The sequence below is a fragment of the Heliconius melpomene genome, chromosome 3, assembly GCF_056956725.1.
Source record: "Heliconius melpomene rosina isolate 202511_hmr_F chromosome 3, ASM5695672v1, whole genome shotgun sequence".
In the NCBI taxonomy this organism is placed as follows: domain Eukaryota; kingdom Metazoa; phylum Arthropoda; class Insecta; order Lepidoptera; family Nymphalidae; genus Heliconius; species Heliconius melpomene.
This window is the reverse complement of record NC_140391.1, coordinates 3,268,418-3,295,351: the sequence shown is the minus strand read 5'-3', so window position 1 is coordinate 3,295,351 and position 26,934 is coordinate 3,268,418. Positions and strand designations below refer to the sequence as shown.

General features: G+C 31.8%; 5 protein-coding genes across 8 annotated transcripts in view; 4 read left to right on the top strand and 1 right to left on the bottom strand.

Moving 5' to 3' along the window:
* The window catches only part of LOC146539880 (tektin-B1), a 187,523-nt gene extending 186,365 nt beyond the window's left edge, over positions 1-1,158 (top strand). The window contains exon 8 of the mRNA XM_085207942.1: positions 881-1,158. Coding sequence (XP_085064068.1) covers positions 881-1,073 — 193 coding nt within the window. The 3' untranslated portion in view covers positions 1,074-1,158. The remainder of the gene's footprint in view (positions 1-880) is intronic.
* Positions 1,159-2,539: 1,381 nt separating this feature from the next.
* LOC146539879 (eclosion hormone-like) lies at positions 2,540-10,506 on the top strand. Of its 3 annotated transcripts, none has more exons than XM_085208036.1 (3): positions 2,540-2,596; positions 5,121-5,221; positions 10,025-10,506. In XM_085208036.1, exons 2-3 carry the CDS (start codon positions 5,131-5,133, stop codon positions 10,195-10,197), a joined length of 264 nt encoding a protein of 87 aa, XP_085064162.1. In that variant the 5' UTR covers positions 2,540-2,596; positions 5,121-5,130; the 3' UTR covers positions 10,198-10,506. The 3 variants fall into 3 exon arrangements, with proteins under 3 accessions (XP_085064162.1, XP_085064161.1, XP_085064163.1); XM_085208035.1 differs by lacking the exon at positions 2,540-2,596 and adding an exon at positions 4,368-4,686; XM_085208037.1 differs by lacking the exon at positions 2,540-2,596 and adding an exon at positions 4,699-4,773.
* A 2,492-nt stretch (positions 10,507-12,998) lies between these two features.
* On the bottom strand, positions 12,999-16,971 carry LOC146539878 (chromobox protein homolog 3-like). The gene is made up of 7 exons (XM_085208033.1): positions 16,830-16,971; positions 16,443-16,676; positions 15,610-15,781; positions 15,237-15,334; positions 14,770-14,911; positions 14,273-14,354; positions 12,999-13,899 (listed from the first exon to the last, which is right to left on the bottom strand). Exons 2-7 carry the CDS (start codon positions 16,664-16,666, stop codon positions 13,820-13,822), a joined length of 798 nt encoding a protein of 265 aa, XP_085064159.1. The 5' UTR covers positions 16,667-16,676; positions 16,830-16,971; the 3' UTR covers positions 12,999-13,819.
* A 545-nt stretch (positions 16,972-17,516) lies between these two features.
* Positions 17,517-18,666, top strand: Polr1H (RNA polymerase I subunit RpI12). 2 transcript variants are annotated; one of them, XM_085207914.1, is made up of 4 exons: positions 17,517-17,643; positions 17,718-17,851; positions 17,939-18,149; positions 18,564-18,666. In XM_085207914.1, exons 2-4 carry the CDS (start codon positions 17,725-17,727, stop codon positions 18,586-18,588), a joined length of 363 nt encoding a protein of 120 aa, XP_085064040.1. In that variant the 5' UTR covers positions 17,517-17,643; positions 17,718-17,724; the 3' UTR covers positions 18,589-18,666. The 2 variants fall into 2 exon arrangements, with proteins under 2 accessions (XP_085064040.1, XP_085064039.1); XM_085207913.1 differs by having other exon boundaries at positions 17,550-17,851.
* A 3,754-nt stretch (positions 18,667-22,420) lies between these two features.
* The window catches only part of m (zona pellucida domain-containing protein miniature), a 70,594-nt gene continuing 66,080 nt past the window's right edge, over positions 22,421-26,934 (top strand). The window contains exon 1 of the mRNA XM_085208030.1: positions 22,421-22,570. The gene's annotated coding sequence lies outside the window, so the exon portion shown is untranslated. The remainder of the gene's footprint in view (positions 22,571-26,934) is intronic.

Below are 26,934 nucleotides of genomic sequence, written 5' to 3'. Positions count from 1 at the left end.
ATTCTTGAGCAATAATGTTTGAGTGGCAGAAATCAATCGTTTCTAGAGTGAAGAAAAAAAGTAAGATATTTCATTTTCTTAATTACCTAAAGTGGCAATAGAATCCATAACCTGTCGCGTTTACAGTCCCTTGCTTGTACACCTGCGCCACAACTGGCCTCATATATGGTAGTAGTTTGTCACTATATTAAAACTATCCTCCAGCTTTTTCATTATTTATGTACGTACTTGCCTAATAACAGTCAAAGCGGACATGCGCGCGTACATTACATATGTATGTAGATCCTTAATTTAGATTCGTCTTATTAAATATTCATGCTTTAAAACCACAAGACGTAATGAGGATAAAACCACTCCCAAACTACAAGATAGAGCAGTATTTACATGTTAGAGAATAAATTGAGAAAATACTCCAAGTGGCTAGTTTCCATGATTTTTCGAAATGGAAGGCAAAATTTAATTAGTTAATATTTAGTGCATGTCAAAAAATCTATTTTTAAATAAAAATTCTCTCTTTTCTTAGCTTCACCGGTATACCTAATGCACACTGCATTGTGTGTGCAGAGGGAACCTAGTGTTAGGACACTCCGCTCACCAATTTCCCCCGCATCCTGGAGGCATTACAGAATTCAGCAGGCAGAATTCGACGACTTGCTTTGCGTCGATACCAGAGCGAAGAAATGAAAATATTAAATAAATTGAAAATATTAAATAAATTGAATTTCCTCGAGTGGAAATCGAACCCAAAACCTGTCGCGTTTACAGTCACACGCTTACGCCTATGCGCCTGGCCTGCTAATGACTTTCCAATAATAATACATTATATTAAATTTACTTTCGTAAATCAATTATTTTCATATCACATTATTTTCCTATTCAGAGCGACATACAACGCATTAGAGGCGGCTTCCATCAAGATAGCAATAGATCTTAACGACAAGGAACAGTCCCTGGAGACGGACACCCGGGCGCTGGAGATAAGGACGGCGCTGGAGCCCAAGCGTCCGCACGGGACGGACAAGAACCTGGTCCTGGCCAGCATGAAGGACGAACTGCCGGAGGTTCAGGGTTGATTTGATATATGGAAGTTTTTACCGGTTTTTTTTGGTGATTCAATTTTGTTTTTGGTGGTTGTTTTTTTTTGTTTATTAAATTTATTTGGAGTTAAATTTTGTGTGCGTTTTCTTTTGTGAAGTATTTGGAATCATTTTAAAAGTTTATAAAGGTAGTTCATTCGATTCCCACTGGGGGAAATTAATTATTATTTAATATTTTCACTCCTCGCTCTGGTAAGAAAAGAGCGGCGTTGAATTCCGCCACTCAACACGCAATACTTCGAAATTTCGGTGGAAAATTTGGAACAAGAGTACCTTTCTTAACACTGGACTCTCTCTGTCTACCGTTTATTATTTCGATTAAAAATTGACACAAAATGTAATTCATTTTAATAAAAACGTTTCGCTTTACTATATCAGAAATTTCCAAATACACTGTAGATATATACTTAAAATAATACCTTATGGCTAAAACAAAAAACGTTATAAGATTATTTTCTCATTTGATAACCATAATCATATTTTTATAATGTAAACCAGGTGACGAGATGAGACGGACATTACCTGTAATAATGTTATTTACACCTCTGGTACAAAAGAACTGTATCTATGATATAGATGTATGTATTTTAACTTTTTTTGCACAGTTTTTTCCTAATGCAGTCATTATCGTAGGGACTAGCTTTTCTATATGCTACTAACTATTAATAATGAATTTATTTTTTATAATGTTTTTTTTCTCCTTCTGCCCTTTTAAAGAGAAGATATTTTGGTCATAAAAAGAATTTCGAGAAATAGAATGTTGATTATAATTTACTTGGTAACTCTAACCGCCATATCTTATAAAACTAATTTTGTTTCATTATTACAATTGCTACGTAGTTAGGCCTATTCTGCCCTAATCATTTCTGCTTTAATATAATAGAATACTGTACAAGGATCTCGAAAGAACGATCTCTAATAAAAATTAATTCCGTTGCGCACAAAATGGGGGCTGAAAGTGGCCTTGAGGGCGAAACAAAGCGTGCACAAGATCGGCTTTTTTATCCACGAAATTGGTGGTTGATTGAAAACGTAATTGTGATTTTATCAATTTAGTTTTTACTTTAGGTAGGAAACCTATAACAGACATGAAACCTTTGGTGTTAAAAAAATATTTTAATATTTCATTTGTCTGTGTACTTCCAATGAGAGCTCTGACTGTAAATTAAAGATTATTTTTACGTAAGTAATTAAATTTATTTATAATACTAAAAAAAATATTTCTGTGTAATGTTTAATACTAAATATATGTATGTAGCAAACTAGCAAACCTAGACTAACTTTTTAAGCTCAGAATACTTTTCAACCTCAATTCTAATTAACGAGTACATTTAGATAATGGAGAATGGCAACTCCCGCGGCGTCCAGACACGCTTCATTTGTAAAACTTTTCAGAATCTTGTATAAATTGGTGGGATTCCTTCCAGAGACTACACTGTACAGTCTTCATTCATCTTGATCTCTAGAACAATAGAAGCCTTCGGTGGAACCAAATTAATGTAAGCATTCTAGATTGCAGATATTGTGGCATTGAAACGTGATACGAATTTTCACGGTAGCCATCCTTGATTTCAACATTTTCTGTGTATTATATTATATAGTCGTTAGATAATATTTGTAATTGTAATTTTTATTTATTGGATTTATTTACGACTTTTATATAATTCTAATATGAATCTAAAAAATACGTAAATAATAACCTTTTTATTAACTAAGAACAGCAGGAACGTATGAGCGTGTCGTGCATTTATACATTACCCAACTGACGACGATCTAGTATTTATGACAATAAGCGAATTATATACCAATTTTGCTTGTGTTTGTTTTGTTTATTCCTTCACGTCATTTATATTCTGGTTTTCTTTTAATTCAGCAAAAAAGAAAATGAAGTATTTAAAAGTTTCAAAGATTTCTAATCAAAGTGAAAGTTGAAGTTTGAATCCTTTCGCTAATGAAGTGAGCCTTCGTTTTTCTTTTAATTAAAGTCTATCTACAAAATGATCAAACGTTGAACATTTCCTCTTTAAAAAATGAACAAAAAACTACAATATCAATTAAAATGGACTGTTGACAATTCTTAGTGGTTTTTTTAAAGCGGAAGGTACGAAGGGACGACTAATTTTCGTACAAATTTGGCGTTTTAATGAATACGTCAATACGGTAATAAAAATTAACTTATTTCCAGTACGAAATTGGCATTAATACTACGTTTTGGATACAAGTATTTTCGAGCGAGTGATTTCATATGCGGAAACATTAAAAATTAAAAATCAATCATAGCAAGCGAGCAGGTCTTGTTTTCCGGCAGGATTACGATTCTCTACATTAGGAAGTGTTCGGATCACAATTATTGAGATTTAAACCGATCGTGTGATAAGAAACTGCTTCCTAAATACTAGTTTGTATCGTAGATAAGAAATACCGCGTTCACCGGCGCACCAACCATTGCGCCGTGGAACCTGTACACCTTGAGGGTATGCGAAGAATGCCAGCAATGTGACACGGCAGTCTATACGCTCGTCATCGTCGATACGCGTAGTACGAGTCTATATCTACAGGTTATTTACATTTGACTTTTTGTTCGTTGGTGCGGAAGTAAAAATCGCCTTTGTCCTAAAATCGGTTATATTGCGACCGGTTTTTGTATATTAACTTTTATATGGAATTTTTATTCCATCCTTACGACTTACTAAATATAGCGCAACCAGTTTTTTACACGTGATTAGAATGCACTTGAATAAATTATATAATTCTAAAATAATTTATTTGGACCATATATTGTGTAGAAATTTATAATACTCTAATATAGTTTACTCTACTTATTGAATTTATAGAAAAGCCCCTAGAGTATCATCAATAAACAAGCATCCAGGCGCCCGGGGCTATCGACGAAGGCTGCTCGGCCAACGCCGACGGTAAAGAATGTTATGGATAAACTATTTAACGCTATATCAAATTAGCATTTTCCCTTCTATTACAAAATTAGAATACATATTGCTTTGTTTACTTAATTTGATTTCCTCACTATGAAACCCATAAATTCTGCTCATAGGAAACTAGAAGCAGAATTCCAAATCTTGAACACCCAAGGTTTCGCACTTCGATCACTCTTGGTAATTGGTATAAACAGGTATCGTTCGCGAAATGCGTATCAGTAGGTAAGTATTTATTACTATGCAAAAAACTGGTTTCATACTAACGCATTGCAGGTTATCCGTCATGATGTAAGATATAACGTGCAATTCACAGGTTACATAAGTTGAACGGCGCCCAAATATCCAAGGCAAGTCCTCTTTGTCGACGCGTGTACTTCCTAGTTAGAACTTTCGGCTTTCGCAAAGTTGCTCGTTTCCTGGCTATTCCTTACTCACGCGGTACCTGCGCCCCACCTTGAGTCGCTCGCACGAGCATAGTCAACTCGATTCATATTTAAGCACGAATCATTTTCGAGCGGTCGCGGATAGATGAATTTAAAAACAAAAAGCCCTTTGATTTCGAACGGTCACTACATTTTCGTATTCATGTTCGGAGTGCGGTTTTCCTGTGATTTCCTTTTATTGCCCGATTTGAATTATTTTAAATATATGCGGTGAGTTGTTTGGTTTTTGTAGTCACAGGTGAGTATGGGTAGTGTACTGCCGGAATGCATATACGCCGTTTCATAGGAATGAAGGAAGTAAGGATATAAGTAGACGTGAAATAGGAAGTGTTTCTGTCGTATACTTGACGTAGTGTTTTCGCGAAGTTTTCTAGCTTCCTTACTATTGATATCGTATTGTTTATGTGAGTATAGCTGTTGCGTGGCTCCTGTTAACAGATATTGTGAAAGTTTGATGTATTAATGTAGATTGAACTTCCTGTTCTCGAATGGTTTCTCGATAAACTTTAATATCCTTGTGCTATTTCGTAATGTATAGGTAATTTATTATTAGATAAATAATGTAAGCATTGTTATAAACACTTCCTATTTCCATTATAATTGCATGTTTATTTTTATTGATTCACATGACACGTTTCTTCTAGATAAATCAAAATGTTTGGAAAACTCAGCACTTTCTTCGCTTTTTTCGGTGTAGCTGCGTTCCTATCGTGTTGGAGTTCCACCAGCGCTAACCCAGCTATTGGTAAGCAAATCTATATTTCAAAAATTTTACTTTTATATAGCCATTCTTCAAAATATAATTAACTGTTCAAACTTAAGCAAATTCATATAATAAAATTTTGTATACTTACTAAGCGTCGAAATATTATACCGCTAAATTGAAATATATGCTAGTAGATTAAATCAAAATACAATTTGATTTAGTCTATTGTTTAGATTCTATAAACCAAGCATAGAGTGCGAGTAGCGTGTAGGGTAGCAGTAGTTTATTTTAGTATTGTATCGAAATGTATGAACGATCAATTGAATTTTACTATCATATTTGTATGTTTACATTTTTAATGTTACGGAGCCCAAAATGTCACATCTTTATAATGATCGAAAAGTGGAGTACGGAGTAATACATGACTACGGTCTCTACAATACTGAATGTCGCTGTGTGATACAGCTATGTAAGAACATAGCACCCTTTGGCTAAAGGGAACCTGGGAAACTAGTGTTAAGACACTCCGTTTCCATTACGACACTTCCGTTTCCCACATTCCACTGCATTTCTGAGGCATTACGGGTTGAGTGGCGGAATTCAACGCCATGCTTTACTTTGTTGCTAAAGTAAGAAAATAAAAATATTGAATATTTTATTTTCCCGAGTGTGTATACTACTAACGAAATAAAAGAAATGCGTAAAGATAACAATATTAAAGGGCTATCCATAAGCTTATTTATAAAAAACCGTTTGAAAATAGGTATATTTTTTCATATAATTTTAAAAGTATTATTTCTATTAGTGAGTAATGAAATGGTATATTTGTATACAAATATTTCAGTTAGCTTTATGTTATGTTTTCTCATTATTCACTTCGTAAACAATTCGAAAAGAACAATGTATAGATCGAACAAACAAGAAGATAAAACAGTATAGCTCGCTATTCTTAATCGCTGATACAAATAACAAATAAAAATAAACTTAGATTGTTTCTCAGAATATATTATTTTACTAGCGGCCCCCCAGTGGCTTCGTCTGCTTGTACTGCACAATTATTTGTTTTCTCATCTCAATTACATTTTCTTTTTTCTTTCTTTTCTCTTCTCTTTTTTCCTTTTTTTCATTCTTTCTTTTTTTATATTATTATTCTTTCTTTATAAGCTGGTTTGAAGTTTGTTAGCAAAATAATTAATGTTCAAAATGTAGAATACAAATATAACATTACTATATAATAAGCAACAATATTTATAGTTCTAAATGTATTAAACATAAAGTAGGTAGGTATTTTTCTTCTTGACTAGTTTTCATCCGCAAACAGAACCGATCTATTTTTCTGTTACAGTCGGCATTTTAAGACGGAGAATTTCTTAAAAGTCTTCAATAATAGAAAAATAGATTTTTCATTACATATTTCACTACTTTGACGCTGTATCTCACATTTAGTAGCAGCAGCACTTTTCGCAGAACTCTTGAGGCTTTGTGTTGAACAGCGGAACAACGCTTTGCCTCGTTACCACAACTAGCTAGGAATTGAATCCATAACCCTCGTGTTAATAGTTGTATGTTTGTGCTTCTGCGCCACGACGGTCACTAATTATAAAGATACCCTTGTAAAAGATTTGTACTTATTAACGGTTAAATCGACTTCGCTAAGTAGAGCATACCGAAGTTAGCACAAAAAGCAAACTTAAAATGTGTATAATTTTCATTATTAACACAATATAAAGTAGATTTTGACGTCTAAATCTCAATTTTGTTGACGAGAATATCTGTTTCCTAATTAATTAAAACAAAATAACTTGGATTCAAAGAGTTTAATTTCCAAAGTTAATTAGTTAATTTATTTTGTACAAACATTTTGTAAATATCTGATTAGAGTAATACCCTTTTATAAGAGAAGGGTAAATTTTTAATTCTTTAGGAGGCTCCAACGTGAGAATAAGCTTCTTGGATTTTGTATTATACGAAACCCTTTCGTGTTATATTTCTGTGAATATCTTTTCAAAGTTCCTCGAATTAGAGTCGAACTAATATTTCAGACATTTGCCAACTGATAATAGTGTCAATATTGTACGATTGAAATATTTAGTTAAAACATATTTTTCCCAACTGAGATAATAGAAGGGAAAAGAATGGATGGAAGAGACATCAAACTATAGTGCTTATATTTGTATAGAAGAAATTCATCTCTTTATTTCTTCCATTACTTTTGGTTCACGTTTGGCCGGTTCAGAAATAATGTTTACAAGCTATACTTACTTGTAATTTTATCAATAAATAGTTAACGAAACATTTATAAACAAAACTTTAAGATATCACGATTAACAAAAACAATTAACAATTCCAGTAATTTATGCAAAGCAAACTTATAACTTAGGGTACGTTTCATCACGTGTCATGTAGACATACGAGTATTGTTAACAAATCCCACAAGATCATAACTTTCTAAGTTTCGTACTCCGCTTCATTTCGTGCGAAGACGCGCACAAAACGAGACAATGACCCCAATTTGCGATTTAGCCGGTTCACTTTCGCCGTGTTATTACGTAATCTCACCTCACGCTTACACTTGACCTCGCGGCGGCGTGAATGAGCGAGTTTTACGGGAAAAACGGTGCTGCAATATGGAATAGAAGTTATTGTTCTACTAAATGCTTGGTTCATTGCCGTGATGATTCTAATTCGCGGATATGTGAATAATATTGATCAAGCTACCTCATTTATGTAGATTCCATATAAGTATTTGGAAAACGTTACAAAACGAAAGTAATTTGTTGAAAACGTATAAAAATTTAAACTGCGATCCCGCTACGTTACAATTTTTAGGTGTTTTAAAAAAATGTTGCCATTTAGCTAAAGATATTTTTGATTTAGAAAACTGAATACTGATACTAATAAATATTAATTAGATTACCTTAATATATTATTTATTATTTATTCTAGAAATTTAGTTATTTAAATAACAAAACAATGTTTTCCATTTCAACTGCTTAATCCCCATCAACTCAAATTAGATTAGAGAGATACACAACGTTTTATGACGCTTTATCGGTTACATCGATTTCAATGGCTCTCTAATAATTATATGAGCATATTTTTTATTTTGACCCAAATTCTTGAAGTTGAGTGTGCCCAATAAAAATGACTGAAAAAACTATGTTAATATGAACAGGCAAGGTTTAGTAATAAAATAGGAGCATACATACAAGAGGTTTCAATATACTTTTCTATCTTCACGTTTTTAGGGGGTAGGCAGAGAAACTCAACGATAAGTTTTCTTAGTCCGTTGCTTTAGACGAATTATGTACGGGCTGGTAGAAGCTGATATTTTACTTAACCAGAGCGAGAAGACAAAATTATTCTATCAATATAAACGTTACTACAAATATACAAGCATCATACTCAACAGTGCTTGTCCCAAATATAGCAAAAGACAAAAATTACCAACGACAAACGATTTCAACCGGCTTCTTATTGAAAATTTTGAGCATAGGAAGGAAGAGTCCCGGTTTTAGGAGACAATTTGTATTCAACAATTCACAAACTAAGTCTACGGTATCATATTTCGGCGCGTTGCCTACCCGAGGGAGGCGCGTAGGATTTGGGCATATTAAATGTGGCTGCGAAACCTCTCCACTTGCGCACCTAACTAGTTAACCAAGAACAAATTAATGTAAGCAAGCACACTACGCTAATATTACAGAATTGAGGGTGAATGTACCTTAAATGGTACGTTGATACACTAAAACTAACTGGAAGAAGCTTTAGCTTCATTTATGCAGATGATACGAAGCAGGGGTACAAGTGTGCGATTATAAAAGCGACGGTTGTGGTTTCGATTCCCAATCGGAGGATTGAAATATTTAAAATTTTTATTTCTTGGCTCTGGTAACGAGGCAAACCGTGGCGTTGAGTTCCGTCTCGCAACACGCAAGATTTCGGTAGAAAGTGGGTAACGAAGGTGTCCTAATGGGAAGGGAAGTGTCTTAACACTAGATTCCCTCTGTTTACCTTGCTATTTGCAGGATATTGCGTGAAACCAAAAAAAAAACAATAATGGTATGGATGAAAGCATGTATGGAACCAAGAGAAATAATAAAATAAAAAGAAAACCAGAAAACCACGTGTCCGTAGTGATAAGAATAGATCATACAAAAAAAAGAAAAATTTAAATGGTGATCAAAACCATAACTATTAACGTGCTGGCAAAAAATTAAATTAGTTAAATTTTCTAATTACGCTGAATAAGAGCTCCATATGTTTTTTCTTTTTCCTAATACGTAATAAGCATTCAGGTAAGTTTTAAATGACGATAAAACTTTTATAACTTGCTAATAATTTGATTTAATTGCACTAAGATCTAAGCCAGCCAGGCTAATATCACAATATAATAAAAATATATAACGGAACAACGTTTTGCCTCGTTACCAGAACTTTAATATTTTCATTTTCTGAATATTTCATTCCGAGTGGGAATCGAACTCACAACCTGTCGCGTTTACCGTCACGTTTTGTGCTCCTGCGCCACGACTAGCCTCAATTTATAAATAACAAAATAAAATATTTTATTTTATATTTATTACTTGTTGTAATATTTATCATTTTTATTTGCACATTAAAAAACATGCATTTAGAGAAAACGATACATTTTAATTTAAAAATTAAAACTTTTTTAAATGTGTAGTGAATTGTTACGAATGCTTATGTTTACGTTACGAAAATTAAAACGTAACCGAAGAACACCAACAAACTTGTAACATATTCGATATCATATTTTTTGTCGTAAATGTAAAAAAAAACGTAAAACCTTTTACTTAATATGTACAATTTATACCACAGCTAGCTACGATCCTCTTGAAGTATGTATCGAGAACTGCGCACAATGCAAGAAGATGCTGGGCGCGTGGTTTGATGGACCACTGTGTGCTGATTCTTGCATCAAATTTAAAGGAAAGCTTATACCCGAATGTGAAGATTTTGCATCGATCGCGCCATTTCTTAACAAACTTTAAATGTCAAAAATGTCGATCTGTCAAAAATTGCATAGATTATATATAATAAAGCTTAAATATGTAACTATTTCTTTTTTTCTATAATATAAACAAATGTATAATAATATTTAATGTATTTTATTGCTTTATGTTATTATTTAAGCTTTATGAATAATCTGTTGTAGAAATTATCGAAATGTCTTGAAAGAATACTCTTCGAAGGTCTACGGCGGACTTGGAATGTAATGCCAAAGCATTTAAACTTTGTTATATTTATACAGGGAACTGTTAATATAAGTTAATTGTATAATAAATGATACTAAAACAAAATGTTTTCTTTTTTATTTTATTTAGAAAAAGATATATTTTCTGAATAACACACATAAGACGAATAAAAATGCAAATTTGGGAGAAATCTTTATTGCAGCAATTTTTTAAGTAACTATTTAATCAACAATTCTACATGAAAAGTACAATATAAGAATAAAATATTTTAAGATAATTTTAAAGATAAAAAGTAAGTGCCGAGAGAATTAGTCCAATAAATTATTAAGTCTTAATTATTCGTATAACATTGAATTAATAAATTATTATTACTATTATTTTTGTTCAATATAATATACATATGGGTGAATATACGCTATTTGAATTTCAATGGTCTGTAGAAAAATGTTATGTTGACCTTATTATATTATTGTTTCTCCATGCTTAAACAATAAATAACATGGCCTTTTATCTAGCCCATATAGTCTATTCACGATAATAGTTTAATTTAAAGCATTATTAGCTTAAAAAGTTAAAAATGTATACTCCTCTGGCCTTCCCATTAATGCATTATAATGTTTTAACGGCAATATACTTTGAATATGCATAAAGATAAGGTTTATTTTTAAACTATCACTAACTTTTATAAACATCGAAACATATTTCATCAAAATACACGGTAAAAATATTTATTAATATAAAAAGAAATATCTTATTTTCATGTCATGTTACAAATACGTCACTTCATCTGGCAAAACTCTAAAGAAAAAAAATTTCACTTAAAATCGCCGATGTATGTTTTGAGCTTGAACTACGTGCGTAGAACAGTGTGAAGTTATTAGCAAGCTAACGGTCTCGAGCAAAACTGAAATAATATTGCATCAGTTTGCGAAATAATCTCAAAGAGTGTGTTTGTGCCAGTCGTTGAAGTATTTCCTTTGGTAAGCATATGTTTTCGTATTTTATTGTTACAAAATTGTTTATTTGCTAAATAAAAGGTTTATTGTGTGTAAATATCATGTGTTACGTTAAACTGTGGTGCGAAAATCAAGTGATGTTATTTTTGTAAGTTATATACGATTTTGTCACTTCTCTGGCGTCACTTCTGTGCCAATTTTAAATTCGAGATTCTGTTTCGATGAATATTTCATGTGTTAAGGCTTAATTTTATTTCTTCTAGATATTGTAGCATAATCAGACATCATGGTAAATGTTAAAAAAAAGCAAACAAGAGAAGAGAGATTAGAAAAAAAGCGCCAAGCTGAAAGATTACGCTATCAAAAAATTAAAAATTATCAAATTAAACATGCAGCAATACCAAAAGAAAAAATAAAAGGGACAAATTAGGAACATACATGATATGACTGAAAGGGAACAAAGGGCAATTAGAAAAATGGAGATGGAGAGAAAATGGAGATAAGACTAGAAAACAGAGAACTCGCGTGTAGCTACAATCAACTAGAAACTTTTCAGTAACACCGCCATAGTGGGTTTTGGTGGGTCGCGAACGCAAATAGGTCTGCACACTATGGTCTTATATACCAAGGGAGAAACAAAATGTTTCGCCACAATGTCAGAAAACTTAAGCCATAATGTATCTGTGATCTGGACTTATTTGAAACCTGTCATGGCACTCATTTCTTTTTCAGTAGAAAACATTCATTTTTTAAGCGATGGTTTACTCAGTACCGTAACAAAGATATGTTTTTTTACTTAATTTGTAAATTGACTGAAATATATCCAAATATTTTTCATTTTACCTGGAATTAACATGAAGCCGGTCATGGCATAGGAGCTCCAGATGGTATCGGAGCAACATGTAAACATATCGTTGACAAAATTGTTGCTTTAGGGACTGACATTGCTATCATTAACGACTTTGCTACCGAATTAGATTTAACTGTCCCGGCATTCAAATATTTATGATAACCGAAAAAGATCGATTTTCAAAAAAAGGTACTGAAAGATAATAAACAAAATATTAAACTTTTTACTGGTACATTAAAAGTGCATCAAGTACGAGGAAACTGTTTGTGCAATACGTTGTACATGAAGATCCTCAGTTGCTTTTGTAGCAATTTTTGTCCACATTAAATACCCCCAAAAATAAAATAAATTGGATGTTGCTGCAGTATATACTGATTCTGAGGAAGATGTGCCAAATGAAATGGTTGCGCATACATCTACGCATCTAATTAATTCATCATAGTTATTTTAGATGGGTATTGAAAACTTAAGCATTAAAAAACTATTGATATTAATATAATAATGTTGCATTAAGAAATTATGAAGACTGAATGTATCTTATATAATAAAAAATATTCTAATAATATAATTTTTACGTGTTTTAATTAATATAAGTCTCCTTGCTCAGTAGTGTCACTCCTCTGGTAACACATTTTCCTCTGGTACTTATAAAACACAAAAATATGAGAAAATCTTCTGGCCCCCATCATTAACAATTTCAAAATAGTGTCAAATAGCGAAATTATAAATATTAAATAGAAGAGATTACATTTCCTTCTGGGACACAAAAAAATCAAATAGCGTATATTCACCCATATATATCTACGGTCCCTACGTATAAACGGACAAAAATATAAGGTTTTCGGAAAATAAGTACTATATACTATATTTTAAGAGAAAAATGAACTTGTATGGGTATTACACAATAATAAGTATTATTTAAAACATTTATAAACATGCAATGTCAGAGTACTAAATTTAATAGTTACACGCGCAGTTGTGCAATCAATTTGAGTTATTGTATTGAGGAATATTTTTTTCCTTAGCCTTTAATTAGATTCAACATGTACAAATAATACATATAATTTCCATTTGTAATGACAAATTCAAATAAAAAAAAAATTAATACTAAAAAAATATATCAAGTTTTTACAAAATATGAAATCTATTTTGAAGTTTGAAAAATATAAAATATGAAAGAATCGTAATAATTTACAAGACATATTAACGCTTAAAGTTAATACTTTTATTTTTTTATTAATTAAAATAATTTAGTTTCAACACTCTGTATAGAAATATCTTACTTTATATATTTTTAAGATTTATAAGAACAGAAGCCGTTGTGGCGCAGTGGCACAAGGTTGTGATCCGACGGTTGTGTTTTCGATTTTTACTCGGGGGAATAACATATTTAATATTTTCACTTCTTTGATCTGGTAAAAAGGCAGCGTGGTGTTGAGTTCCATCACTCAACATGCAATGCCTTTAGCAGCAGAAAGTATGGAGTGTTTTAACACTAAGATTCCCTATCCTATGTGGGATACAGTGTGAACAACGGAACTCAACACCGCGATTTGTCTTGCTACAAGTCATTTTATATAATTGCTATACCTATCTTAAATAAATATAATAATTAATTAACAGGCACTTCAACCGGTTGATCCTCGGAAGATTGTAAAACTGGTTGTTCGACTTCTGGTACTGGAGGGAGATCTGAAAAAATATATTTGAAAAGTTCATATACTTTTTAATAAAAGCAATATAAAAATATACTATAAAAACATGCAGTGATTAGAAAGGGAATTACAATTTAGTTTATAGTTAATATATATCTTCTTAATTTTTTTTAGCTTCATAGTACATTTCGCAAGAAACAGTGTAGGCAGAGGAAATCTGGCAATCCATGTTATGATACTCTGTTCTCATTAAGACTGTTCCGTTCCTCTCTTTCCGGTGAATTCTTGAGGAATCGCCTGTTGAGTGGTGGATTTCTTTTGTCACCAGAGCAAAGAAATAATAATATTTTTTACCTGAGTGGAAGTCAAACCATCGCGCTTATTTACAGTCAGTAAAATAAATAAATAACCTGTCTGTTCCGCAGATGCAGTATCTTGTGAAACATCCATAGGAGCTACTTCTTCATTTTGTGATCCATTTATTGGTGGCAGCTGGAATAAATAAATAGAATGTTCTACGAAATGAAATAACAAATAATATAAATTATTTTTCTAAGAAATATTTACATATTGAGGCCTTCGTGATGCAGGGGCACAAGTGTGAGACTGTAAACACGGTGGTTGTCAGTTTGATTCTCATTGGGAGGAGTGAAATATTTAATATTTACCGAGACCACTCCATCCCTTATTTGTTGGCCAATTTTGACATTGAGGTGTTGAGTGGTGGAACTCGACATTGCAGTGCCTCTAATGCAGAAGGGACGTGAAACAATTAATTCCCATGAGTGGAGATTGAACCTAAACCTTTTCATTTAAGTCAAACGCTATTTTAATGCACCTCAATAGAGACTCAAATAAGCCAATATACGTAACCAATACCCGATGTATAAGTTTCAATATAACTTACTTCAGGAGCAGGCCTCGGCACTCGTCCAACATTGTGTCTAACACTGAACGGTGCACATCTTTCATAATAACTAATTACGAAATCAGGGAATGCTTCACCTAAATCATGTCCGGGCACCACATCCATTTCTGAACAATCTTGCCTGTAACAAAATTATAAAATATTTTATTAACTAGAAATTTTTGAGAATGAATAAAACACAAAAATCTGGTTTTCCACAAGATATCAATATGCTTGAAAATAAAAAATATAGGGATAATTGTATATCAATAAAAAAGAACAACATTCTTTAATCATAAAAAAAAGATTTAATTGAATTAAAATGAAAATATTGAAATGGAATCATTTATGAAATATACTACATAAATGAATGGTGTATTAACCAAATTGTCTATTATATTAATCAACTTTAATTTCCTTCATTACGAAGATAACTTACTATTAAATTTAATTATAAATATACTAACCACTTTACTAAAAAGTATAGTGTCCCATGAAATAATTGTCCCGCTAAAATTTTCTCTGGTTGCAGACCTCTAGCTAGTCCTCTTGGCTTTTCAATTTCCTGTAATTATAATAGTATCGCACATATTTATACTTGTATTTAATAACATATCAATATTATAAAAAAACATTTGTTAAACCATGTACCTTAACCAACCTTATGGTTATGCAACCAGAGATAGAATAGAGTACTCAATTATAATATTTGCTACACCAAAATGGTCTCAAGCTTGAAGCCACCATGCTTATGCAGCTTTTTACAATTTCAAGCAACATGATCAATAATATCAACTATAACTATAAATGTAACATTTTGACAACTTGAGACATGTTTACCTCAATTTTTTTTTTCTTATCACCCCTCTTGGCTCTTTTCCTGGTAGTATGTCCTTCTTCCACTTCTGGTAGAGGAGCAGCTTCTCTTTCTCTTTTTAGACGAGCCTCTTCATAAGCTGATATAAGATCAGGACAATCTAGGTTGTCTTCTGGCTCCCATGTATTATCTTCACTGTATTTTTTTTAATAATATTAGTGCTCTAAATGTGTAGGGTTATTATATAATCCTAATAATAATATAATGTGAATGAATGTCTGTAAGGTAGGATGGCTGTTGAAAAATTTGTGAAAGGAATTAAATAATAATTTACAGCTTTTACATCAGAATAATACATATACATAATTTATGTAAAGATTTTATTTAATTTGGCTATAACAGTAAGTTTAAGCAGTGGGAAGACACGAAGGGGCGAGGCTCAAAGCTAATTGAGCGAAGCGAGCGGAGCGCTCTACTGGAGACTTATTACACTCTTTGTGACTAATAGGCTCCCAAACGGTTTAACCGATTGAGATGAAAATTTGCAAACATACAGATATAACAACAGGTTTTAGAAAAAAAATCAAAAAATTCAATGGACTACAGGAATAATCAAGTGACAAATTTCCCCATAGGGTTACATGTAAAAAATCGGCGCGCGCTAGTGATTGTTAAGTTTAATCATTTTTCGCGCGAATATTCAATAGGATATTAAATTATATGAGTTTAGAAAACAATTAATGCTCGCTTCGCTAAACTTGTGAACACTACCGAGATTTTGCTTAGCGCAGCGAGTCAGAATTGAGGTCCGTTTATTAATAACACGCCCCTAATTATTAATACACACTATACATACTCTGAATAACCTTTCCATTTTAGTAAATATTCAACTTTTCCATTTTTTATCCTTCTGTCTAGTACTTTCTCAACTGAGAACTCTTCGTGTTTCCCGCTTTGAGGTCCAACGCTCTCTGGTAGCGCAGGGTTATTTGGAATTTTATCAGTTTCCATCGGTGGATCGGTTTGCATTGCTGGATCCGCTTGGTAATTAAGATTTGTAGATTGTTCTAATGTGTCCATTATGTGGTATCTCAAAACAAATGTTTCTGTATATTAAAGCGGCATTTAGTGTGAAATATAAATATTAAAAGATGTGGTACCTATATATTGTTCGTAAAGAGGAAATATTTAGACAAGAAGGTTTCTAAAAAATATTTTCATATATGTAAAAATATATACTTACAGGGTACGTATTTTATTAACAGTTTTGAGTTTTGATAAAAAGAAAACAAAGTCACAATCACAAGTTTATTTACGCTGTACGCAGCCGCAAAATGAATGAACGCTACAGATTATGAATAATAATAATAGTCACTTATTTTATCTGTATGGATTTCCTTCAACATAATTATATACGGTAACTGAGATGAATAGATTTTGTAGGGTGAATAGATACAAAACCAGGAAAGTGTTTTATATTCAATTTTATTAGATATCCTTACTAGGTATGTAGTTCAAACAAATATTAATGATAGGTACTCAAGATATTTCGTTTTATTTCATCAACCATGATTGGTTGAAACAAAATAAAATACAAAAATGTTTCTATCCACCCCATTTAATAGTACCGTACGGGATGGTCCGTACCTAAGTATTTTAAAATATAATTTAATCATATTAATTATTGTACTTTTATATTAAAAGTAAACTGATAAAATTTGAATATAACATTTATGATACGATATATCTTTTACTTCGAATCTATTAACATTATGATATATTTTCGTTTTACCTAAAACGAGGCTGCATACTATATCTTTGCCTTTTTAGAAAAAATATATAAGTGACGAATTGTCAGTGTCAACATTGTTATTGTTTAGTATTATTGACATTTTGTTTTCCATACAACGTGACATTGGCGAAATGAATTGTGCTCAACTGGCACGCTCGAAACGCCATATATCGAGAAATCAATCAATCTATTATTGACATATAACCTTAAACCTGAAATAATTTATTAATACCAGATTATATTATTTTATACGTGCATTGAATAAGTATTATTTCTGGCCCTTTTTTTTAGTAGCCTAAATTTAGTAGTCATTATTATAAAACTTTAAAAATTTTGTAGCATAAGCATGGCAGAAACAGGACCTTTCACAAGCAGTACATCATTTTGTGCGAAATGTGGTTCTATTTTACCCTTACTACAGGAATTTGGTTCAGTTAAATGTTATGCCTGTAAAGCTGTATATGAACCTGATAGTAAGTCATATCATTTAAAAGCACACTATTAATTTTGTCTTTGTAATTTTACTTAATTGTCATTACACTACATATTAAATTTTTCAGGTTTCGCAAATATAAAGTTTAACTACACAATACATTTTAACACGGTTTCTTCACTGAATAACGACAAAATATTGAATATGGATAATCCTGAAGGTCCAGTAGTTGAAAGGAAATGCCCTAGATGTGGTAATGATAGAATGTCTTATGCAACTTTACAATTGAGATCAGCTGATGAAGGGCAAACAGTATTTTATACATGTGTTTCTTGCAAGTAAGTTCTAAAATGTTTTCATTTATTTTTATTTATTAATCCTTTATTATGCCAAATATTTATGATTTTTTTAGTTACAAGTATAAAGTAGTATACCTTATACAGCAAGGTAAGAGAAATAAAAATAATTTCTTAATACCAGTGAATAGTACCCACAAGCATAATTTTACATTCAAATGCTGTGCGGCTGTATAACAATTGTGTCTTTTGGTTGTGTTTCTAAATTAACCTGTAGCATACATTTGGAATTTTTATTTTGTTCCTGTTTAATTGCAATATTGATTTACATTCTTTTAAAAAAATATATCATTAAATAAGGAAGTGAGTTATAGAGTGTTCTTCGTTCCTTTTAACAACTATTAAATATACTCAAGGAAATTTGAATTCTTAATAATTAATATGTTTTTTTTTCAGGTACAAAGAAACAGAAAATTCATAACAAGCATTAAACATTTTAAAATGTGTACATACTTAACTTTCACATATATATATTTTATAAAATTTATTTATACATATATTTTTGTGTTTTATTGAATGAAATTTGCATGCAACTCGCACTTGGCCGGTTTTCTATTCTTAGTAACTTTTTTTAGCTTCACACTGAACTCTACATAACAAAGCAGACAGAAGGAACCTGGGAACCCAGTGTTAAGCCACTCCGTTACCATTAAAACAGTTTCGTTTCCACCTTCCGTTTAGTTCTTAAATACATTAAAATGGTTTCTGTGGCTCCTTCGAACCTTCAGAGATAAACATATTCCATCACTAACTTTTTTATAGCTTTTTTAAAGAATAACGTTTTTGGAAAACATTGTATTTATGTGTCTTAAGGTATAGTCAGCGTACGCCGTGTAAGCCTTCAGGATGCCCATTTCTGGCGGCCTTTCGTTAAAAAAAAAGATATGAGAAAAAAACGTGTTAAAAACGCCTATGTTCATCCCAAGACCCTTAAGTATTTCTATATAAAAATTTATCACAACCGGATTAGCGGTTAGGCCGTGATTACGTCACAGACAGACTGAGTTAGTTTAGAATTTATAATATGAATATGGATAGTCAGACTTTTTATAATATCGCTATGGGGAAAAAAATAAAAATATATATATATATATATTTATTTATTTTTTAGGCAACATGTAATAGAAATAATGTAGTATAGTAATATTAAGTTGTGTTTGTATGCTCTGGTGGTTTTCCGTATGGTGAATTCGAGAATGCCAAGTAATTTCTTCTCTCTTTTAGAACATAATATATAAATTAAACATATATATGTAAAACGGAAGTGTTTAAAATTTTATACATTCCTGCTTGCGAATAATAATAATAACTCTTAAGCTTAAGCATTAAAGTTTATTACATTAATATGGCCAGGTAAAATTAACAGCCTGTCACATTTTCTTTTCCCCACATTTCGTAATTCATACAAAACGACTCGTCTCATTCATGAGGATCGCGACCCCGACCCCGCATCGGAGCTTATACATATCTACGTTGCTTTACTAATAAGGCCATTTACACACTGGCGAACGTTATTTTTTTGTATAAATTTCTATTAAATACATGAGTATATTAAATCCCAGAACTTTATTTTTAGCTTCACATTGTATCCTGGAAAGAATACCGATACAAAGCTAACCTGGGAAACTATTTTTAAGACGATCCCATTAAGAAACTTCCACTTTCGAATCTAAGACCTGAACTTACAACCTACCTACATCTTAACTATTATCTTTATACTGTACATATACCTATTTTATAATATTAATAATTTTTATATTATTATTTTTTATTGATTGCTTGATCTTGATAAAAAACGTACAATTTGTTTACCGCCGTAGGAATTTCCATTCTCTACATGGTAGGGCGCTGTTTATTGATATTTTGCTCGAGGCAAAAGCGAAGATTGAAATTCCGTTACAAAGTGCTTTGTCTCATATTTTTTTTTTGTTTTCTATAGGAAACCACCTACTGCTTTTACATGTTTAATGGGTTGTAATGAAACTTATAATGTTTGGTTAAAAAAAGAAGACAAATTATATATAGAATATACTGCTATATAGCTGCCTACGTATTTGTAGATATTTAATATTTTGTTCTCAACCTATGTTTATTTTAAAGATATAAGTATATTACAAGTTGACTGGCAGAACTCAACGCCGCCGACTGCGGTGGGTTAAGTTCTAATTCATAAATTTCAGACTGCAACTGACTCATTTTCTTTTTAGGCACTAAAATACTATTAACATATAGTACAATTTTTTTGTGTACAATTACTCTTACACAATATTCTTTACTTTACTAATATGATATTGCAGATTGCCGCTTATTTTGTGAAGAATATGTTGAAAGGTAATTTAACCTCTAACATGAGACTGGAGGACGGTTCATGCTTTAACAGGCGTTTGAAATTAGACACTGATGGACAAAATGGCTGTTTATGTACGATAAATTATTTGAAACTACGAAGAATTCGTTAAAGTGGTGGCAGGTTTATAGTTTAGTTGCTATAATTTACAATTTCTAAGGAGTTTGCCTTTTATCAGAGTGAAGAAATGAAAATATTAATAAATAGTAATTCATTCTCCCCAGTGGGGATCGAACCCACAATCGTCGCGTTACAGTCATACCCTTCTGCCCCTGTGCCATTGTCTATAAGTTATGCAAGAAATTAGAAGCTCTTTAGTTGAAAAAAATGTTCTATCAATATGGGCAATATATATATAATATAATAAACGAAATAAATATTCAAATATATTTCGTTTAAATATTTATTTAAAAAATATTGAATTGTACTTATTATAATTTGGAGAAATGAATAATAGCACAAATAACTTTTTTTTTGTAAATAATAGAATGCTGGCTGTATAAGTTACTGGCAATCAATATTGTAGGAAATTAAAAAAATAACTGATCTTTTGATCAGAAAAAGGCGAATGGCGGTAGCGTTATTAAAAGTGGTAAAACTATTACATACTATAAATTTAATGTGCGGGATACAGCGTGAAGCTAAAAAATAGTTGTTTTAGTTAGCGTAGTGACTAGTGACTTGCAAAATAAATTTTAATTTACTCTTTACTATTTACTCCTAGGAATCTAAGTCTAAACCAACGCCATCATTATTTTGTGTACAGATTTTTATGTATCGTCTCTACTTATCTATTTTCTAACGTTTAACATTAATTTGTTACTTAATTAGATACAATTACAGATAGAGTGTTCAAATGTTACTTAAAACGTGAAAAGCTTTCTCACAAATATAATAAACTGTTGTTTCCTCGAAGTAAATAACGTGTGAATTTTCATTGGGAATTCTAATAGTTACTTAAGTATCAACTTTTGAATAGTACATACACGCCTTTCAGCGAGCATTCTTATCAATTCCAAGATTTGACAATATAATTTAGGGAATTGTAGGCTTTATTACTTTTAGAGAGAAGTTTTCAAATCGTTTGAATAGTATTTGTTACTATTTTAACAGTTATATTACTAGTGTACATCAAAGACAGCCGCTACATTCATTCACAAGTCGGTGAAATCTTTCTCTTCATCTGTTTCACATTCGGCACGCGCTGCCGACAAAAATTTCAAACATTTTTGAGCTAGATAGATATAGCATATATATTAGATTTTTACCGTACGGTGGATAGAGAAAGAAATATATTAGATCGTGGACCGTCGAGATGAGGCGGTAATTAATTTGATCAGCCAGTGTAAGTATCTTGCTTATGATGGGTTTGGTAGAGTTGGTTGTCGATGATGATGTTGGTAGTCGATGTGTGGTTAATTGATTTTTAATATAGTGTCTAGGCAAGTCTTTAAAATTATTGAGAATATTTAATAACATTACTTACGAAAAGTTCATTTACGTAAACCATTGTATATTTTTTGTAAATTTACAAAATTGGAAGAATAAGTCATGCTCAGCAGCACTAGTTCTCGTTCGTCGTTTTCTGCCTAATTAGATTATTTCGTAGAGGGTGACATTATTTCTTAGTGGGTGATACCGCATAAGGAAAACACTTATATTCTAAGCAGTATTCAATTTTTTTTCTAATAAACACATAAACAACAGTACAAGAATAACGACAGCAAAGGCCACAGATAAAGAAAACCTACACGACCCCAAGTCAAAATACACGAGTGTTAAAATTGCTGACCACATTTAAATTCTTATAAGGTAATGGACACCATCATAGTATCGATATCGATACTCGCATCACCTGTCAGGTTGTCACTACCCGCGGGGGCCGGGCGGCAGGTGCGCGCAGACGCGGCGGCGCGCCAGTCTCCCGCGGCACTCGCTCCGACCACACGTCGCGCTCACATCGACACTTATCGACACGTGCGTGGAGCAACCCTATTTGACGTTCCATTTTTAAAGTGTCAGTGGCATCGGGATTTTTTTATGCCAGTACTAATTGGTAAGTTCGACAATTGAAATATCGATATCGACACCACTCGATATTCGCAACGGAGAAATTATTTATCTGTGTCAGTGTGGCATGTCTTATTAAATATTGTTTCTTTTTTAAAAACTTCTTGCTTTCATTTGACCATTCGTGAAATGAATGATTCGTGTTTATTCTTACGTTGTACGCAATTTGTTTATATTGTGAGACCGTAGATATCATTTACTAGATAGATAACACTACAAAAGGCGGTACGCTCGGCGTGGATACAAAAGACATCAACGCTACGTCCGTGTCAATAGTGGGATCGAAAGCTTTTTACGTTTTCTTTATAACATTCACTTGGGAATTTATTACTAGCGTGACTTGCTATTTCATACTGATATCGCACTTGGTGCTTGGAAACTCACTGTCATCTTTCCTTTCATCTGTATGTGGGTCAAGTATATGAAATTAAGTCAAACGATCGAGGAAAATACAGAAAAAAAATAATCTATCAATTCTCTCCTCCTTAAAAACATATATAATTTTAATCTCATATAAGCTCTATGTCGGCTTTCGACACGTCAATAAAACAAATTTTATACGACTATCCAAAATAACTATAATTTAAACCATAAATAGTTTTGATAATATGAACTGTACGTCTCGGAAAAAATCAAAGCTGCCTATAAAATATTCTAATGAGAGAAAGCGGACGATACTTCGTCCTTCATCACCTACGTCTATTTACATATTTATGGTGGTTTTAATTTCAGCTTAAACTGTTTTATCTTATCTTTTGATTTCCATAAACTTAATATTAATATAGCAATATTAAAACGTATGAGCAGATTTTGTCCCAAATATTTAACATTCAACTTTGGCGTCTTGAATCGAAGCTGGACGAAGTTTTAAGAGATATTAATTGGTTTTTATTATATTTTATCGTGCTGCGCTCTCGAAGAAATTTAAAGTAAGATAAATTTGACTCGGTCGTGTCAGTGGTGCTTTTTAATGTCGTTCACAGGTTAAAAATCGTTTATTTTTCATTGCAAATAATGTTTTTATTGATAACTAGCGACCCTCTTGCGGCTTCGCCCGCTTTAACTACTGGATTATTCATGTAATGAATGTTTGCAAAGCACTTAAGATAATGTGAAAATTAATTAAACCCTAATGCAACCCGCATTTTCGTAGTTTCAATAAGGATTTTCCAATTGTTTTACACAGCAAGGATTTTTTAGTAGGTACCGTAATTTTAAATCTGTGCTACTAATCTTTTCAAGTACTTATTAAAATATATTTAAATTACTATTTTTAGATAGTTAAATGACTATTTTTTAAAAATTATAAACAAAAACCTATCTACTAATAACTACTACAAAAAATATGAAACCAAATATATCGCGCTGAAATAATATATTCAACTCCAATTATCCAATACGTGCAAACGCATCTAACTAAATCTTCGTTGCTTTAGAGGCAGCCGGGTTTTTTTTTTCGAGCTTGTGGTTAATGCTGAAGGGGGTATTCTGTCCCTGATGAAAAGCAAGCACTACGTGGCTGCCTGTGAGGAAAATTAAATAGGCCAAATAATATGGGCCGGGAATCGAACCCGGGCCGCCCGCGTGGCAGGCGAGCATTCTACCACTGAACCACCGATGCGTGTAAGGCAAGCGGGCACGGCGCGGCGGACCCATGGCGAGTGGCGAGCCGTTTCGCAGCAAGGATTTTTTTGATATTGTAACAACTTCTAAAGTACTTATTAAATTGAAAAACAGTAAAAGACAGTTTTGGTCTACATTAAATGGCCAACGTAACTAATGTACTTATTTATATGCTGAGAGTAAGGGATAAGTGAAACTTGAGTAACATACAGCTGATGTGTCAACGGCGGGATGTGTCAACAATTAAATGCGTTTTTCTGTAAAACTATTCGCAATTTCGAAATATTGTAAAAAGCAAATTTTATCTTCGTTTAACGTAAAAAAATAATAAAGTATTTTAAAGGATAAGGATTAATACCATTATGGAAATATATCCCTCACAATAAAAAATATATTGAAATTATTATTTTTAGACAGAAAAATGATCACTACACGTTATTCTTAAAAGATACGAATATGCTCTCGCGGACTTTTTTGTAGATCTTATTAAGAGAAACAATACTCCACTACATTTTTTTCATGTAGTACTTACCATTAGAGCAGCGCATGCGCGAAAGTGTCTCAACGGGTAGGACTTTATACACATTTATCGTATTTATGTTAATTTACATAAGAATGTACAAATAATAAACTATATATAAACCTTCTACGAAAAACACTCGACTTAATGGTGAAGACCGCATCAAAATCCGTTGGGTGGTTTAGAAGAAGAAGAGTTAGAAACAACAGACAGACACGAAAAGCGACTTTGTTTTATAAGATATAGGATAGGATGCGTACTTTTACAGCGACAAATGCCGTTTCGTTGATTTGTAACTTAATTGGTATTTTTTTTTAATATAACTTTAGCCAGATAATTAAATTGACAAAGAATAAGATATACAATGAATTTTTATATCTGACACCAGTTTTTACCTAATTGACTTATAAAATGAAATAATTTAAATAAAAAACTAGCTTGCACAAAACTTTAATTCGTTAGAAAACTAATATAGGTGATACATGACGTAAAATATACATAAAGATTCATTAAAAAAGATGAAATTCGAAGAAACAAGATTTTTTTGTGATTTTAATGATGCTTTTCGTAGGACTTGTTTCTAAATTTTAAGAACTTCTTCCACAATTTATTAATTATTTAGAAGTATACAAAACTTTGAAATAATCTTATATATACAATAAATAATTCTATTGAAAGAAAACAACTTTACCTCTACACACAAGCACACACCATTCTTCGAAACACACGAGGTGATGCAAAACCGCTCTACTGTATCACCCTAGTTCTAAATAACAGTAAGTGTGAATTAATTTCTATACATTAACGAAAATAAGTTAATAAGCATTGTTAATAGCGTGAGGCATAGCTCACAAGTGGGTTAACTATGGGCTAATTATCTCTTCACGCACGCGGCTCTCGTATACTTGTAGCTCGGATAATCTTGTAGCGAAACGCGGCTGATATCGCTTAGAGATTCAGTTTCAATTAATTTTGTAATATATGTATAATCAAGTAAATTTTCTATTTTGAATACCAGTAAATATCTCAAGATATAGTAACTGAGTGTCATTACACTAAGTTACCAGGTTCTTTCTGCCTACCTTGTTATATGCGGAATAAATACATCGTGAAGCTAATGCGTAAAAGTAGAGTTGGTAGTGCTGTTTTCTATTTATAACTTAAAGTAACTTCATCGAGGTAGTCAAATGTTTGGTTTTCGCAATTAATTGGTAAACTTATAAAATGAAAATATTTTAATGGTAGGTATATAGCGTCAATTAACCGTAAAATTATTAAGTACGAAGTTTTAATTACTATCTATATAAATGCAAAAAAATTCGTAGTATTAAGTTCAATAAATAATTTTTAATCAAAATCCTACGCCATATATAATAAAAATAGTTTCACTAAACCTCCACTAAATAACATTTTACGATACCGATCATAGAGCGTCTGTATTAACATTAATTTAACTGTTCAAATCGAATGATACAACTCGCTTTGGGTGGCGATCGTCTAATCGGATTCAAAAAATCGATATTATTTGAACATCAATCGTTATCTTAATAAGCTTGTTCCTGGTTATCTTACATACATATCTTCACGCTATGCTCTTCACGGGAAGGCTGTAGCTTATCTTTTAATCTGTAAACATCTTAATTGATCATTGGGGCCGGCATTGTCAAAATAATTAAAACAAATGTTCGAGTATGGCGATGCAACTTAATATTTGTTTTATCTGTGTCATCGATAATCGGCCTCGGCGGGATCGTGACGCACGCCCCTATCGATTACTTTGACTTAAGAATGATACGTATCTTTCCATTTGGGGACTGTTTCTAGAAATTCTTACTAAAATATTACTTGTTTACTGTTATCTGATGAGTCGTTTCTTATTTAGTAAAATAGAAAAGGAGTAGAGAAGTTTCCTTTAAAATATATTTATTTAATTTTATTTATATAAAGACACAAAATGACTGAGCAATAAAAAGTTTAATAATAAAATATTGAAATATAAATTTGGAATGTCAATCATTTAAATTTTAATAAAACAATTTAAGAAATATATCTAAATCTAAATTAATATATTTGAATGAAGCTTTTCAAAAGTAAATACAAAAGAGTATGAGATTATATTTCTCAAAAAGTTTCTTTACCAAACAAAAACTAACAAATTGCAGCGCTGTAGCTCTTAACGATATAAATCATTAAGAATAGTTAAAGTG